The sequence below is a fragment of the Zonotrichia leucophrys genome, chromosome Z, assembly GCF_028769735.1.
Source record: "Zonotrichia leucophrys gambelii isolate GWCS_2022_RI chromosome Z, RI_Zleu_2.0, whole genome shotgun sequence".
Classification (NCBI taxonomy): Eukaryota; Metazoa; Chordata; class Aves; order Passeriformes; family Passerellidae; genus Zonotrichia; species Zonotrichia leucophrys.
Window position 1 is genome coordinate 10,281,095 of NC_088200.1, and position 17,582 is coordinate 10,298,676.

The window sequence follows — 17,582 nt, forward strand, 5'->3', positions numbered from 1 at the left end:
TCAACTATTATAAGACTAGTGTGAACACTGCTTCATTCTAGGAGAGAGACAAAGACGAAAAGAAAAAAGCAAAACAAAAACCAAACACAAAGTAACAGCAGATGCTAGAACTATGCATCCAAACCCCTCCTTTGTAAAGCATGGCAGGTGTGACACTGAGCTTTAGAAAACCTTGGTCAAAAATCCTTCCGATGTCTTGGCAGCAACCCCTGACAGGAATCAAGTCCCTCTGCTAGAAGGCTTTGGACCGGGGCTGTTAGCTAAGGATGAAAGAGACACACGCGCACACGCAGAGGCGTTGGTGGGTATGTAAACTCTGTTTGCCGAAGGAAGACTCCACAGCTGGGTTAGAGCTCTTCGAATGTACCAGATTCGGTCAACTGTCAAACGCACAATACTGTAAGCAACAGTAGCTATGCGGTTAACAATTTCATTTCACCGTTTGGATTTTTTTTTTAGCCTTTTACTTAATAACACATCAAACATGATTCTACTCCACATGCAAGACTCAAGTTGCATCTTTACTCCAACTGGTTCTTCCGGTAAAGCCTTCCTTAACACCTGAACTAGCTCCCCAAGCGAGCTAAGGAAAATGAAAACTTCAAACCAATGTAAGACACAGAGCATGAGAAGCTGCAGTAAGAAAAACACAAACACATACTGTTACTCTGCAGCAAATAAGCAGCAGTCTTCGGAATAAGGAACTTCTTTGCTGCAATAATTGGCAATTCAGTCTTCTATTTGCTCCAGTTTCAAAAGTGAACTTTTCTGCACATCCATTTTATACTGCTCAGTGTCTTGAAGAGAAATCTAACTTGATTTTGTTTGCCTAGAGGCAGTACTGCATTCAGCAGTGAATAAACTCACAAAGATAATTTAACTCAAGTGTGGGTCAGACAAAAATACAGATTTGTTTCCTTTTGGCGGCATAACTTAGGGGACTGATGGTAGTAATTTGAAATTTGTTTTACTTTTAGTCTTCATCACAGAATTTTGGGCCAGAAACCACTTAGTTGAATTGAGTATAGTGGCAGGAATCAATATGGCACTTCTGCACAGTACATCAAGAAATACACATGGTGTTTAAGGTTCATTTCATTAAATGGTTAGTCTAATTTAATGATAAAATGCTTTTTTAAAAAATAAACTTGATTCAGCCCAGAGTCATGTTATACTCAGATTGTCCAAAACCAAGTAAAAATGGTTGGGTGTGACAGTACACATACAAAGCCTTTATAGCTAGGAATAAAATGAACAGCTTAAAACAAAAGCACTCTAAGACTCTTTGGAAGTCATCCAAACCACAAAATGCATGTTGAAAATTTTTCTTTCTGATTATGTAGGATGACTTTGTTAACATAGCTTGCTTATAAATGCACTAGTCACAGCTACAGGACACTTAGTAATGCAATATAAAAACCTCAAGTGTTTTAGAGGACATGTAGTGATGAGATGAAATCTAAAAAAAAACCTCAGTGGCTTATATAAATACGTATATACACAAGCACATGTATACATACACACATAAAATTTCTTTCAACCTGTATATGAGAAGTCTTAAAACAGCCTCAGATTTCCTATTTGTAGGTTCACTGTCAAACACCAGAACCCTGTTTGCTATGATCTCTTTCAACTACGAAAATACAGGATTAAAAGGAAACAAAAGTTAATTTTATCTGACCCGTAAATAAAAAGAACCAATGTACTGCAGACATTAATCATGCTTGTTGGCTTAAAAGCTTTTGGAGCTTTGAAAGTGTTACAGAACAGACCCTAAAGCAACACTGCTGGCACCAGAGAAACTGTGGACTTCACAAACATAAATTGATTCCCAAGCTCCACCTTCTGCTTCAGCTCAAAGACAAAGCCATTTCTTATTGTACTAGTTGGGTTTGCCAGTTGGATAGTAGAGTGATTGTAATACCAGGAGCCTAAATATACTCAAAAAGCACTCCAGACCAAAAAAACAACCTCAGAGAGCTGGAAAAAATCGCATTATCTTTTAAAGTTAAAAGCACTGTTACTGTCAAAAGTACTGTAAAAGTGCATTTTAAGTGGCACTATTCAGAATGTCTAAGTGATGGTAATACTGACCCAGTTCGAACCCAAAAACCTCTGATTTGATTTTCTAAATCCATATAATCTTTCTCTTAAGGCAAGACTGCTCTAGAAAGCCAGTTTATAGCCGCTTGCTATAAAATACTTAGTTTTCCACATAATTTTAAAAGGGGGGAAAAAAATCAAGCTTGTACCTTTTCCAGAAAGCTGAGGTTGGACATAAAGTTAGAAATTTTAAAAATTAAATAAAAGCATCATATACACAGTTATTTTAACCAACTGTTCTCTACAGAGACTGGTTGTTGAAAAACAAAGTTTTGATCAAATATGTGTGCCAGCATGTTGCCTTCCAGGACCTTAGTGCCATCTTAAGCAGAATAGATAAACATAAAAAAAACAGGTGAGAAATAAGTAACATCTTTAACAACTTCCCAACCTCCATCCCTCATGTTCTCTTCCCGAATGACTGGAGATGTCAGTGTGATTGTAACTTGCATTTTGGGTTCCACACACGAATTTAAAATTATTGCTGCTTCTGGGACTGCACACTTGATATCGTATTTCTCTGGACTTATTACCTAAATATCGAGAAACAGAAATTTCTATTAGCATGTGGCCATTAAAAGTAACAGGAAGAAATAGGATTCCAACATACTCTTTTTCCAACAGAAAGACAGAAACACAACATAATTATATGAAACAGATACCTATGTAGCCATAGAACCACACTACACAGTATAAAGATATGTGGACTTGCATATTGTTTCCAAATTATTAATGCAAATATACAACCAAGCAGTTAGAATTTAAAAAAACTGCCCAGAAAGGAAATAAATACACATTATATTTATTATATTATTATTATAAACCAACAAGAATCTTGATGGTTTTGAAATAAAGAAAAGCCTTAGAGCCAATTAAAATGTCAGCAGGGTGTTTCTCACTGGAACACAGAAGTCTTTGAAAAGCAAAGATGCTTATTTTTCAAGCTCACAATTACAAATGGGTATTGCTAGGTATATTCTGTGCTTTGGTGTCACAATATGCTAAGAAAAAAGGGCAAGATAAGCACCAGGGAAAAAAATTTAAGTCTGACTAATAAAGTGTTTATTTTTAATTGCTTTTTGCAACTTTATTTAATAATTCTAAATAGCCCCAAAAGAAAGCTGTAGGCCCCTCTGTGACCACCTTCTACATACTTGGTGAGAACATTTCCACGAAGACAGACCAAAATGTCCATTTGTTAAATTTACTTCTGCTTTGTTACTTCAAAGAAGAGCAAACTTGAGACTATTTTTTCAATAATGTGATCCTGCTAAAGCTTCTATCATGCCAGTGATTCTGTCAAGCATTTTACTAGACTGCATTGAAATACTGGTGCTGTGACAAGCACTCTACAGTGACAGGCTTTGTTCAGCAGAAGAGCAGACACTTTATACTTTCTTGTGGAAATACAAAGGGTTTGTATTTCACTAAATGGTCTAAGACTGCACGTTTACTTTTTTAAACAGTCTAAATTCTAAAAACCCCACACTAGATTTAGCTGGCTAATTTTGAACAATAAAGCACTGACACATATAATAAGGAAACAAGACATAAGTACAAAAAACTGGCATTAATGGAGAACTTTGACCTGAGGCAGCAGATGTGCTGTAATTATCTCTACTGCTAGTAACTGATTAAGGATCTTTCTTGTGCTCATTTCTATTTCCCAAATAAAAGAAATCTGTTAAATGGTGATTGATACTACACACTGCTAGAGCACACGCTTGTATGGTCACAATATGGAGGAAGCAGAACATGCAGCAGTTTCTGAATTCAGATTAAAACACTCAGGAAATGGAAAGAAGCTGAACTATGTCATGTAGCAGCACAGTGAGTCCTGCTGATATTTAACTTGAGGACAGATTTTCACAGTACTTCTACAAAAAGTCAAATCCAAAAATCTAAATTCTACTTACTGCAAGTTGCTTAGGGAGGCTTTCAGCAATACGACTGAGTAATGTCTTGGAGGGCTTCTCAGCACACAACAAAACAAGATTGACATTTCGGTCTCCACGGAGCAGCAAACCTTTAGCCAAAACGCCCACCCGTAAAACGCCTTTCAAAGCTCTGTGAATTGTAGTTAAAAGTTGCATTTAAAATAATAATGTAAAAATCGTAAAAATAATCCTGAAGATAGAAAAGTAAAATAAAATTGTACTCCACATCTTTCTGAGACTTCAAAATACTGCATAAAAGCACAAAGAAATGAGATCCTAAAAACACTGATAACAGGGTAAGGAAAAACAAGAAAATTCTTTAAAAGTAATTTAAAAATACCTGTCTTTACTGCCATCCTTTTTGTCATCTCCCTCTTTGTTCTTGCTTTTTTCGTGATCAGTCATGCTGTCAGAAACCAGCTTCAAAGCACGCTCAGTAATAGAAACAATTTTTTGGACTGCCTGAAGTTCCTCCTCAGTTGGATATATAGCAGCATGCTTGGTCATCACGTAGCGGTCGTCAGAGGAGTCAGGGCGGCGCAGAGGCTGAACAGACATAAAAAGTGTTCTTCTGAAACCTGGGTGCACTTCCAAGTTCACAAATGAGACAAAATACCAAAACCCAAACATGTGGCTAAGTAACAGAATAGTCAAACCTCACATCACTGAAATTAACAAAACATGAAGTTTCCTCAACAGCCTACACTGTCACAATCAATCATGTCTGAAAAGACAAGAAGTGTATCAAAATTAAACTAAGGCCAAATCCCAAGATCAGAGGCACTCCTCAACTGGGAAATACTTGGATATTGCTGCAAAATGAAGTATTCATTCTTTTGTACAATCACAGGATTGTACAGGACGACCTCAAAAGGTCATCTAGTCCAATCTCCTGTTCAAAACATGGTCAGCGGTAAGACCACATCATGTTGCTCAGGGCTTTAGCCCGTTAGTTTTTGAAAACCTTCAAAGATGGTGGCTGCACAACACCTGTACAAAAAAAAGATTTCCTGTATTCACTCTACATCTCCTTTGTGTTTGCTTAAGCTGGATGTATCTCACCCTCTCATGACTATAAAGCGCCTGTCTCCTTTATAAAGCACAGCTATTAGAAGGCTGCTCTGTCCCACTGAAGCTCTCTCTTCTCCAGGCTGAACAATCTCAAGATGCCTCAGCTTCTCCTCACAGGGCAAGCGCTCCAGACCCCTGAACATCTACCACTATTCTGAGTCCATTATAGTTTATGTATCTTGTACTGGAAAGCCCAAAATGAAATGTAGCATTGAAGTTAGGGTCTAATGAAAGCTGATCACTTCCCTTAATGTGCTCCTGTTAAAGCCCAGGTAGCTGCTGGCCCTGTTGCCAGGGCACACTGCTGGCACATGCCCACTGCTGTTTGCCAGGACCCCCAGATCCCTTTCAGCAGAGCTGCTACCCAGCCTCAATCAATGCAAGGGGCTCTTCCTTTCTGAGTGCAGCATTAGGCACTTGTACTTGCAGAATTCCATAGTGTTCCACTCCTACAGCCCACCTAGGTGCCTCTGGATGGTGGCCTTGCCATCCAAGGTATCAGCTATTCTCCCCATCCCAGCGTGATTCAGGTTCATGCCAGCTGCAAACCTTCAGATCCTTGATAAGGTGCTTTTCAGTCTAATGCCAGAATCAACCCATGTGCAGTGTGGTACTGCACTTCACACTGCTAGAATATGATGCACCACTAACCATTATTCGCAAAATCTGAGAGCCCAGATACTTTTTATGGACTTTTTACATTTGTCCACAATTAGGTAAATAATATTGTATAACACAATCAAATAAAATATAGAAAAATTCAGTATGACTTGTGTTTCATAAGAAGCAGTATTTAAAGCATCCTCTTGTCATTTCATTGGACTTCTTTTGGAGGACTAGTACACCTACACTATTTCATTAGCATATAATTTCTTCCTCTCTTTTCCAAATCCTTTATTAAGAAACACCAGACACAAGTGCAGTAGCACTGAGTAATTTTATATTTCTTAACTGTGCCTCCTGGTAAGAATGGTTACATTTTTTTCTCAAGGTAAGAAACTCACTGCTGGTCCTTGGGGTTGAGGAGGCATTCCAGGTCTAACCCCCAGCAGACCTAGTGGTCCTGGAGGGCCATGAGGATATCCTCCATCTGGTATTCTGCGACGGTCATCCCAGTGATGCTGCTCTTCCTCCATTCTCCTCCAGTACATGTCCTCTTCATATCGCCTGAAGTGCATCAATCAAAGTATTCTTTTAATACAGCAGTTAATACTTGACACTGCTCTAGAAAGATTCTTCTCTGTCTTCAACAACTTCTAGCAGCCATGAGCAAATAACAATGAAGGGATGGTAACAACATGAATTATTGTTGTAAAAGTAGGTCCGCATTTACGGAAAAGTAATTCTACTAACTCTGCATTACTCAGAAGGATTGAAGAATAGCAAACAAAAATCCCAGTGAGAGAATGACAATTTAAAACACAACAGTATAGAGCTCCCTAAAGTATTTAAAATAAGTAACTATGGAGCTTAGTTTCAGACAATCTGACAGCAGGTTGTCACATTCATTCATGAAACATAATGCATTACCTCATTTCCATCCTCCAGCGTTCCTCCTCTTCTCGCCTTCTCCAGTATTCTTCTTTCTGCATCTGTTTTCTCATCTTCTCTTCCTGAATTTTTCTTGCTCGAATACTGGGCTTCACTTCTACTTGTAAGTCTGGGTTTACTTTTTTCTAGATCAGAAAAGTAATGAATTAAATGTTGCTTTCCTGTCCTCATCTCAAGGCTATGGAGTAGTTCTGGCATATTTAACATACACTACTCCATCTACAATAAAATCAAAAAGAGTAAAATGCAGTTTTAGAACTGCACAAATGCACTTATCCTTAAAAAGTCTGCAACACAAAGAGTGTGTGCTGTTTATCCTACCAAAAACACTGAGCAATACTTTTTTATACTCTTTGAACTTCATGGCAAACAACATAAAGAACCTATTGCTGCTTCACTTCACTAAGCATCGCTTAGACTATAAGCAACACTCGAAACATTTAAAAAAGCCTCAACCAAAACAATTTCACAATTTGCATTGTTCTTTTAAGACTACATTGCCTATGAAATATATTTATCTTTTTTTACATGCTGTTTACTCAGAGTGCCTACTTTTGTCTAATCTTCAAACCTAAGAGCAGGTGACAAGACCAGTTAGCTGATATGTGGTTGACTTTCAGAGAGAAGCATTAGCATTTTTACCTTGTACTGAAGTCTGTGCCGCCGCCCTTTCAAATGCATCTCCTTGGCATTAGGATCATTGAAACTGCATTCACAGAGTTTACAGTGAAAGCGGATCACCTTTCCTTCATCATTCCTTACCTGGAAAATAAAGTTATTACATATTTGGTCATTTTTTTTTTATAAGGCTGATATAAAATTAAATTATCTATGAATCAAATTATCCAGTGCCACTGGATAATGTCTATCTGTCCTAAAACATGTTAAGAAGTTCACACAATAACTGAAAGACGGCAAAACAGAAAAATAGAACCTTCATTTCTGACAGACACATCACTGTGCGTGGTAATGAGCAGGGAACAAGGTCCTTCCATTTCAAAGAGTACACAGCTCTAAATTCAAACCTGAACATAGTGAGCTAATAAATCACAGACCTGTGTATCATGCCAAATTCACATCAGAGCTGATCCACCTATGTCATACCAACCGCATGAAGAAAAAAGAAATACGCACAACACAAAAATGTAAATATATGCACAAGCCTTTGTAGATTCAATGCATTGTCAGTCTAATCTTCAAGGAGAACCCAGAGAATTACAGTCAACCCCATCTTGATCTCTGGGAAGGCAATGGAGCAACTAATCCTGGAAACAATTTCCAGGTACAATGAGGGCAAGAAAACCATCAGGAGCAGTCAGAATGACTTCACCAAGGTGAAGGCCTGGCAGATGAAGGCCGAGCAGTCAAGATTGTCCCTATGGACTTCAATAAAACCTTGGACACAGTCTCACCACAATATCCTCTAACACAAGCTGCTAATGCATAGGTTGGATAAGTATACAGTGAGCTGGACTGAAAGCTGTCTGGACAACCTGGCCAAGGGTAGTGATCTGCAGAATGAAGCCCAGTTGGAGGCCAAGAGCCAGCAATGCAGCCCCTGGATCAATACAGTCCTGTAACATCTTCAGTAATGCTCTGAGTGATCGAGGAGAATGTATCCTCAGCTAGTTTGCTGATGACATAAAAAACTAAGAGGAGGAGATGATATACCAAAGGGTTGCATCGACATCCAGAGGGACCTCAACTGTCTCACCTAGTGAAGAGGAGGCTGAGGGGGATCATATCAGTGCATATGAATACCTGGAGGAGGGGTGCCAAGAGGACACAGACAGACTTTTTTCAATGGTGCCCAGTGCCAGGACCAGGGCAAATTAGCACCAAGTGAAAAATAGCTAAACATCAGAGCACTCTGTTTTATTGTGACTGACTGTGCTCTTGCACAACTGCTCAGGGAAGTTATGGAGTCTCCATCCTTTGACATTCTCAAAAAACATCTGGACATGTTCTTGGGTGATTGGCTGTAGGTGGTCCTTCTTAAGCAGGGTGACTGAACCAGGTGATCTAAAGAAGTCCCTGCCAACCTCAATCACTCCATGATTACGTTCACTATAACAGTTAAAAACAATACATATTTTCATATTAATACCTCCTCCACATAGTCATGGCCCACTGGTTGGACATCACTTTGCAAGGCAGCAAGAGTTGTGGGAGTCACTGGTTCAGCTGCTGTGTCAGGCTTTACTTCCTGTGTTTGCACTGTAGCAGCAGGAGGTGTTTTAACACTTTCGGCTGATTTCATTTCTTCCATTTTACTTCCTGTTGTCTGAAGCTTATTACCACCTAGAAATCACAAACAAAAGTTAAATTATTGCTCTTCATAAAATGAGAATGTGATTAAACATAATGTGCAAACTGAAGATTTTATTTGCAAATGCCTATGATTTGAGCAAAGAATTATAGGTCTTTTAAAATCTATTGGATTTTAAAATCACCCAAAACTTAAATATATTTTCAATACAATTAAACATTTTAACAGTAAATTTAACAACATTCAGGTTACTTAAACACTGAAGTCGTTTATTCCAAGAAGAAAAACTTCTGCTTTATAAAATTGCCATTTTTGTTATTTTTTTTCCTGCTTTTTCAAGGGACAGGACTGAATGGGAAACAACTCAGAAAATGTATTTTAATAATCTCTTTTGTTGTTATTTTGTAAATTTATATATTAAAAAAAACAGTACTTCAAAACTTTATAACGTTTGTACTACCAAAGGCAGTATACTCCTAGCATTGCAGCTGTATAGTTCTTTCCTTGAAGAGCAGGGTAGCTTATTGCGGAACAGCTGCTTCCCATCTCTGTTACGTTTAGTTCAAAGTGTACATGGTCAGTTTTCCACTGAAAAAGGATGTTTCAGCTGCCCATCACAAACTGCCAATCTACTGCATGTGCATTAACAGCCCAGGCTGTGAGCTGAAATTAGGACTGTAAACTGCAATACTCCAGCAGCAGCTACATAAGAAACCAAAGGTGAGAGGCTTCTTATGAAAGTGGGAAAAGTATTCAGGAGGGGCTAGGTGGAGACAACTGGGCAGAAAACACCAACATCAATTTTGAAGCAAAACTTTTATAGAAATTCTCACTTATCAGTAATTCCCTTAAACACAGCAGAGTAACTCATGCATGGAGTTACCTAAATATATTTGTGTCTGCTACACTAGTTCTTAAGAAAAATTTACAGAATAGGTTAGGTTTCAAAATAAAGACTGACTTCTGTACTTGCCCACAAAGTTAATTTTCGGTGTAGATATTTTCTTTACTGCTATGTTAGCAGCGGTTGAAGATGTTTTGTTGTTGGATGCAGTGTTAAGTGTGGTGTTTGCCGTGGGAGTAAGAACTTTCACTGCAGAGGATGCAACAGAGGAGTTCACTGTACTGCTGCTGGTTGCTATGTTTGAAGCAGAGGCCGTTGGTTTGGAAGCCGATGTGGATGTCGAGGATGTGGCTTGGGTAACCACATTTGGTTCAGTCGAAGGAATGGGTTTGCCAAGTTTTGTATGCAACTTTACTACCTGTAAGTAGGAAGAGAAATTCATAACATGATCTCTCTGAGATACATTATTTTTACAGCTATCACAAGCAAAAATATCAATATCTAAAAAAATCAATATAAATAAAGAGTTAGCTTGTTTTTTTACAAAAAGTGGTCTTAGGAAAGAAAAAAAGACGGATGTGTAAAAGCTCTTATCACCTATAACAGGGAAATAAGCACTTGCTATCTTACATTGCTTACTCCCTTTAGAAATCCAGGCATTTATTCCCACAACTGTTTAGATAATAAATACCACAAGCTTACAACTCAGGATAAGTTCAAGAATACATTTTGCTCCTAGTGTTTCAATGTATCTGTTTTGTTGTCTGGTCACTTTTTAGTCTCCTTCAAAAGGGCAGAACATTTAAATATTTTGGTTCAAAACAATATTTGTAACTAAGAGTCATTTAACTCAGCATCAGCAACACTGTGTCTTTTGATTGCTACATTTCAAGAGTCTTCATCTTGAAAGACATTACACGTTATTTAGCCAAGCAGAAGAGAATCCTTAGGCAAATGCCTTCCATTTTTCCCTTTCATCCTAATGCTTAGAAATAGTTAAGGAGGATTCAAGAGGTATTTCAGAGCTCTTCAGTATCTCATAGAAAGTAAAGAGGTACATGCTTATTAGCATTAATAAGCACAGGCCTTTCTATAATATGTCTCTCATGGAATAATACTTCTTTTTGGTGTCTTCAGATGGTGTTTTTCACCATCTGAAAAAGCAATGCAAGTAATCTATATGAAAAAAATATGCAAGATCAAAACTAAAGACTGAGTGTTGAAAACAGCAGTAAAAAAATATAAACCTGTGAGACATGCTTTAAACGTGAACATATACACAATCATGATATGCACACAACTATCCAAATTAATTTTTTAGGCTTTTGTTCTTATTTTTTATGCTCCCTATCAGAATACTGACATGTTAATGTCACACAATAATATAAATTTAAACTCAAGCAACTGTTCAAAATTACTTTTTTCCAGTAGAATGCACACAGTTCTTTAGTTACCACAGCAATGGAGTCCTTTGTGATACCATTTACACACCGGTGAAAGAACCTAAACCCAGCAATGGCTTGCAACTATGACAAAAGGAAACTATATCCAAATATACAAGGATAATATATACTATACTGCATATACCTATAGAGTTGTGTTATGGAGCACAACCCAAGAAAGTAACAGCTCAGTTTACTAAAGGAAGAACACTGGACAAGTTCTGTAAAGTCTCTCTAAATTTTGATTTTTGCTCTTAGAGGAAGATAATTTTAAACATGTTATGAGATTTATTTATTTTAGTAGGAAAAATGTTAGTGATGCCTGTGTCCTGAGACGTAAAGAGCTATAAAAGCAGGGTATTAATACTGTATTTGTTAGTGGCATTAATCTTCCCAGAGTTATAAGGAAGATCTGTAATTTCTAAACACATATCCTACCTATCATTGGACTTAGTGTTGTATGGCCAAGTTTAAAACACAGGTCACACATTTCTCAGTGCAGCCCACAGTTTTTATTCCAGGATGCCCACAAAAGAGCACCCAGACAACAAGAAAAACACATGTACCATAAGTTTTCTAAACATAGTCATTATAAAGTCTACCACAGGACACTGTTCCTTGCTTCCAGAGGACAGTTTTCTTTGCAGGAACCATCAAAGAATGATGCCTGTTCTTTGCACTGGCTTAGCTTACAGTGTTTCAAAGTGCACTGGAAGATTTACTGTCCGAGCCAGACAAGTAAGATTAATCTCAAGAACAGTCTTGAGAAGAATTAGGGGGCACAAGCATACACATCCTCAACGGTACCTTTCCCTCATCTTACTCCACACCTTCTTCCTATGATTTGGGTGACATCCTAATATATCCTCTTTTCATTGATGCCATTGCAATATTTTCCCCCTTTTTTTTCAACAATGCCCTTCTAACAGTGAGCCTAAAGACAAATTTGAAAGGAAAAGAAGAACTAAAATTTTTAAATAAAATAATTTAAATTATACTTGTTTTGCATATTTTCTCCTTCCTTAAAATGATAAAAATGATGAGGAGAAATGTATATACTGACTTGCATGGCAAGAACAAGAGAAATCTCTTACTTTCTGATGCTTGGCTCCACGGATATGGGCAGCATAAGCATCTGCCCCGGTACAAGACACATCACAGAGCTCACAGCGCAACTGATTCTGAGTTCCACGAGCAGAAGTACTGTTGTTGGTGGTGTTCTGGGAAGCTTTTAATGCTGCTTCTTTCTTTTTGTGTTTCTGGCCTTCTAAGTGTTCTTTGTAAGTCTGTTTAAATAAACAAAACACACAGTAAGCTGTCTTTGTACTGCTGGTTCATCATTCCCGTGAATACATGTAATACAGAACATGGCAGAAAACACATTTTACCTAGCAAGTGCCTCCTACACTGAACATTTCTGTGGTATGGCATGCATTAACAGGCCACTTCTAAGACCAGAACATTTTCTTCTCCAGCATCAGGATCCCACACTTAGGTAAAACAATACAGGTTTTTCTCCTCTAATTTCTCAACTTCCCAATCAAGTAGTGGTCAACAGTTTCACACCACTGAAAAGTTGACAGGATGAGAAACTGCAGTTTCCTACATTGCATTAAATTATTCTTGATTTCCAGCTTCCCTCAAACTTTAAGTGTATCCAGATAAACAGAAAAATCAATTTAAAAGAAGGTGGGGCACAAGTAAAGCTGTACTGAAAACGAAATGCAGAAGTTGGTATTAGTTCCTATATCAACACTGGCAATCTACAGCAGACAGGGTAGGATATAATGACATGTTTATCTAAAGTAAAAGAACTGTTTAGCCAGACTCAGATATAAACATTCTGCATGATTTTTTATCCACTTTCTAGGCACTTTTACCCACCATGACACTAAACTGGGAAATTGGAATATAATGAAGAATAAATTTTCAGGCTTCCCATTCACTAAACTTGTGTAATTCCAAAGCTTTCAAAACAATATTTTCTAAGAAGTTTCCTATGCTAAAAAAACAAATCACATTCAAAGTTTCAAATAATTCTGAAGTCAGGTGAAGCTCCTCTGTACAAGCTCAGGGGATATATCTTTATGTCTTCCAACAGGAGCTCTTTCTATAATAGTATGCATTCTTATTTCATTATTCCTTTAGTACAAGTATAGAATCAGGTCTAAAAATTAACAAATACTCTTAATTAGAGGGATGGAGCACCCCTCCAATGAGGAAAGGCTAAGACAATTTGGTTGTTCAGCCTGGAAAAGGCTTTGGGGTGACCTAACTGGGACCTGCCAGTACATAAAGGAAGATTGTAAGAAAGACGGAGAGAGACCTTTTACAAAAGCATGGAGTGACAGGAAAAGAGGCAATAGCTTCAAACTGAAAGAAAGTTTAGGTATTAAGAAGAAATTCTTTATGGTGAGGATGATGATGCACTGGCACAGCTGCCCACAAAAGCTGTGGGTGCCCCATTCCTGGAAGAGCTCAAGGCCAGGCTGGATGGGGCTCTGAGCAACCTGCTCTGGTGAAGGTGTCCCTGCCTACAGCACAGAGCTTGGACCAGATGGTCTTCAAGGTCCTTTCCAACACAGGCCATTCTGCAATTCTATGACTCTTAAGAGGGTAAGGTTTTTTAGCTCAAGAAGTTTATTCATAAAGTATAGTAGAATAAAGCACAGTAGAATAATACATAATACAGATACCTGTGGTCCAGCACAGCTGATCTTGCAAACGTCACAGTAGTGGATCTGGGGTGGTTTGGGAGGCTGTTTTGGTTTCAGTTGCTTATTTTGGAATGGTGCCTTTTTAGTAAAGGTGGTCCCTGTCCAAGCAGCTGTCGCAGCAGCAGCCGCAGCTGCCGCTGCCGCCTGTTTCTGTTGTTGCTGCTGCTGCTGTTGGTAATAGGACGATGCAGCTGAATACACTGCAGCTTCATAGCCAGAATAGGAGGTACCTGAAAAGTGAAAATAAAAACAAATGTTACATCACCATATTTAATGTATCAATTACATAATGCACTAATTCAAATCATGTTGCATAACAGTTGAGAGGCAAGGCAAGATGTAATTAATTCACTGAGACCTTGTCAGGCAGTCTTGAATTTGGTTTCGTGTTTCACAGTAGACAAATATACAGCCAACAATTGTGTGGGAATATATTAAATTCTAGACACATCTCTGCAGACACACAGTTAAGTTAGATATAGCAAAGCATCCCTAGAGAACGTACAAAAGTTCCTGGTGCATCTGGTAAGATTGGGTATGATTGAACAAAAATTTTAATGAAAGATTTAGCAAAGGCTACATGAAGCAAGCAATCTTCTAGAATCTGATTTGCTGTTCATGTTTCTAAATGGCAAGGACTAATAATATAGAGAGGAAGGGAAAAAAATGAAGATAAAAGACAGAACATCTAGTGCTATTACATCCTATTTCAGTGATTTAAGTTGTTTTGGTATAGAGAAGATGTTTCACTCACTAAAACCTGGCTATACAGTCCCTGACTTCTAGCTGAGTAAATCAAGGAAACTAGGCTCTGTGTCAAGGAAGTACTAAAATCCCTTTTTAAGCAAGAAACAAAAGAAAACAAAAAGTTCAGGGTAGGTATAACATGCCAGTTAATTACCATCTATGGCCATGAAGTTACCATATTTTCATTTTTAACTATGTTTTGGATTCCTAATGGTTGAATAAAGTCTTTCCAGCACACATTTCTTATTCCATTTTGGGTCAGGACAGCCCAAACTTACAAGATTTATACTGAACTGTTCCTCCCTGTCTCTGTAACTGCACGCACCCTTCCCATTTCCTGGGAGTAACATCTGTGTGGATGCATTTTGTTACATTTTGTATTCCCTGTTTTTTCCTTTTCACCTTACAATGAGTCACTGCTTGGTAGCTATGTAAGCACTCTGTATATTCTCATATCTATCAAAATAGGTACATAAGACATCAAAACTATTTTGAAGATGCCACAAAACATTCTGGCATAGCAATGACTGAACTGGTTGCTACCTCTCAGCAGACTACGATGTAATTGAGCCTGAAGTGCTAAACTTCTGAGCACTGAAAGCCTCTTCTCCAGCAACTCCAAATATCCTAGCAAGAAAATATGCAAAAGTCTTACCAGAGTAAGTTACTGCTGTTGTGCTGTACGTTGCACTCTGAGTATAGGATGGAACAACAGTGGCTGCAGCTGCCACTGGCTGCACAGTCGAGGACACCGGATATATGGAAAACGTCGTTGTTGCTGGACTTGGGGTTGCAGGTTTTATAGCTGTCACTTGCCGTGTTTGCTGGGCTTGGGTGTACTGAGTTGCCCCTTGGCTATATCCTGCTTTTGGAGCTAATGAAGAGAGAAAATACAAGTGTAGAAATATTGACATGTTTTAGTTGAGTGAAATGGAAACCATACTAAGGGAAAATTAACAACATGTTTCTGAAAAAATGTGTAAGAAGTGGGGGTTTGTTTTGGGAGTTTTGTTTCATTTGTTTTACTTTTTAGCATACATTTGGTTGCTTTACTGTCATAGCTATGCATTTCATACCATGTATCTCAATCAAGTCACAGCTCACAGAAGTGAGCCTTAAAGTTATTTATTTGTTTTTAACCGTGCCATCATGTTTTTAACAGTTTTAAACAGGTTTTAAACAACCTTCCTATGTAACAGTTTTACTAGAATACTCCAAACCAAAGCACACCTAAACTTTCCTCTTAATTCTACATAAAAAAATACTATGCAGGATTCAGCTTTGTAGCAACCATGATACGAATAATTAAGAGAATTATATAAATGAAGAACCTAGAGAATCAAACGAGTATTTCTAACTGAGTAATCATCTGAACACAACACTGATTATCTCAACTACTTCAGCAAGGTTTCTAGACAAATCAGCAGGAACTTTGCCTAGATGTATGTTTCAAGTATATTTAGTGGCAGTCCAAAATTCAGAGGCAGCTACTTATACCAATGTCAGAAGTGCTGAAGTTCTAGGCACAGAAAAACTATCCACGCAGTGACAGAGATTACGCGGCAAAACTTAAAACAGAAAAAGATAACGTGAAGCAGTCAAACAACTATTTTTAAGGCTTAAAGTAGTCAACAAGACTGTGAGTAACGAGAGCAGCTTGAATCATGCCACCCACCTGTCTGGTAGTAGGACTCAGCCACCGAGGGCTGTGGCTGGGCAGCAGCAGCCACGGCTGCAGCGGTCGCGGTTGGCTGCTGATAATATTGTTTGCTGTCGTACGCCACCGCTGGGGCGGTGGATCGAACGTAAGAGTAGGAATCCTAAGGATTCAAAACAGAGAAACCACCTGTAAGTATATGGCTTGAGTAATAGAAATTATCAGCAGAGTGGAATTAACAGTGTACCATCTTGTGGCCTACTCAAGTAGAATAAAAACTTCTCATCTACATGTACAGTATATACAAATAAATGCATTAGAGAAAATTTAATTTACTTTCATAGATACTTCAGGCCTGAAACAGCCCTAGCTGCCCTTTACAGACTGAATACTGGAATTATCCTCATGCTATTAATCCCTTTCTCTACCAAATTATTTTTGAAAAGCATCTACTCTCAATAGTTTTTAATGACAGTATCAGATTCTATTTCTGTAAAATATTAAGAAAAAATCTACCACAGATCTCTACAAAACATGAATTTCTACAAGGGCCAATAAAATCTCAGGGGTAGAAACATAAGCCTGTATCAGCTTTAAAAATGTTACCATTAACAACATTTTTCTTAGTTAAATTTTTTGGAGAATGAAAGTGGTATTTTTAAAGCCTTTTTTACTTTTTGGTATCAACTAGTTCATTAGGGAAACATAACTGGCCTTCAAAGGTAAGGCAAGTAGCTCATTTGATACCTTTACCACACAGTAGATCTCTAATAAGCTTAGAAGGGGATGCCTGGAAGCCACTACATGCATGTACATACATTCTCCCATTCTCTCCATGTTTATGGCAAAACACAAAGAGTTGATCAACTGAGGGGGAACAAGGCATGACCTATTGGAGCTGAAATACACTAATGTATTAAAATCCTTTTTAATTCCAAGAAATACAACAACAAAATCTTTTTTCGTCCTACCTGTGTAAACAGAAATTATTTTATTTAGTTTAGAGGGACTATCTTTTTTTTCCAAAGGTATCTAATAACTGATCTCATAATATATAATGAGTTGCAGAAGCTATACAAAAGAACTGAGAACATGCAGCAATAATATAGTCCTTTCAAACAAACCAAAATGCTAATTAGAATCTAGATAATGCCCTGGTAAGTTCAGAATTAGAAAGGTGGAAAGCTATTGCAAGAAACATAGTATTTCAAGATGAAAGGGGACAGAGAGTAAAGGCCCTTTCG

The 17,582-nt window shown here is 37.9% G+C and overlaps 1 protein-coding gene across 1 annotated transcript in view; it reads right to left on the minus strand.

Moving 5' to 3' along the window:
- The window catches only part of ZFR (zinc finger RNA binding protein), a 47,013-nt gene that overhangs the window by 10,559 nt on the left and 18,872 nt on the right, over positions 1–17,582 (minus strand). The window contains exons 4-15 of the mRNA XM_064735361.1: positions 16,357–16,501; positions 15,337–15,555; positions 13,914–14,164; positions 12,312–12,503; positions 9,905–10,193; positions 8,770–8,963; positions 7,305–7,424; positions 6,642–6,787; positions 6,116–6,278; positions 4,381–4,586; positions 4,020–4,170; positions 2,495–2,636 (exon numbers count right to left, since the gene is read on the minus strand). Coding sequence (XP_064591431.1) covers positions 2,495–2,636; positions 4,020–4,170; positions 4,381–4,586; positions 6,116–6,278; positions 6,642–6,787; positions 7,305–7,424; positions 8,770–8,963; positions 9,905–10,193; positions 12,312–12,503; positions 13,914–14,164; positions 15,337–15,555; positions 16,357–16,501 — 2,218 coding nt within the window. The remainder of the gene's footprint in view (positions 1–2,494; positions 2,637–4,019; positions 4,171–4,380; positions 4,587–6,115; positions 6,279–6,641; positions 6,788–7,304; positions 7,425–8,769; positions 8,964–9,904; positions 10,194–12,311; positions 12,504–13,913; positions 14,165–15,336; positions 15,556–16,356; positions 16,502–17,582) is intronic.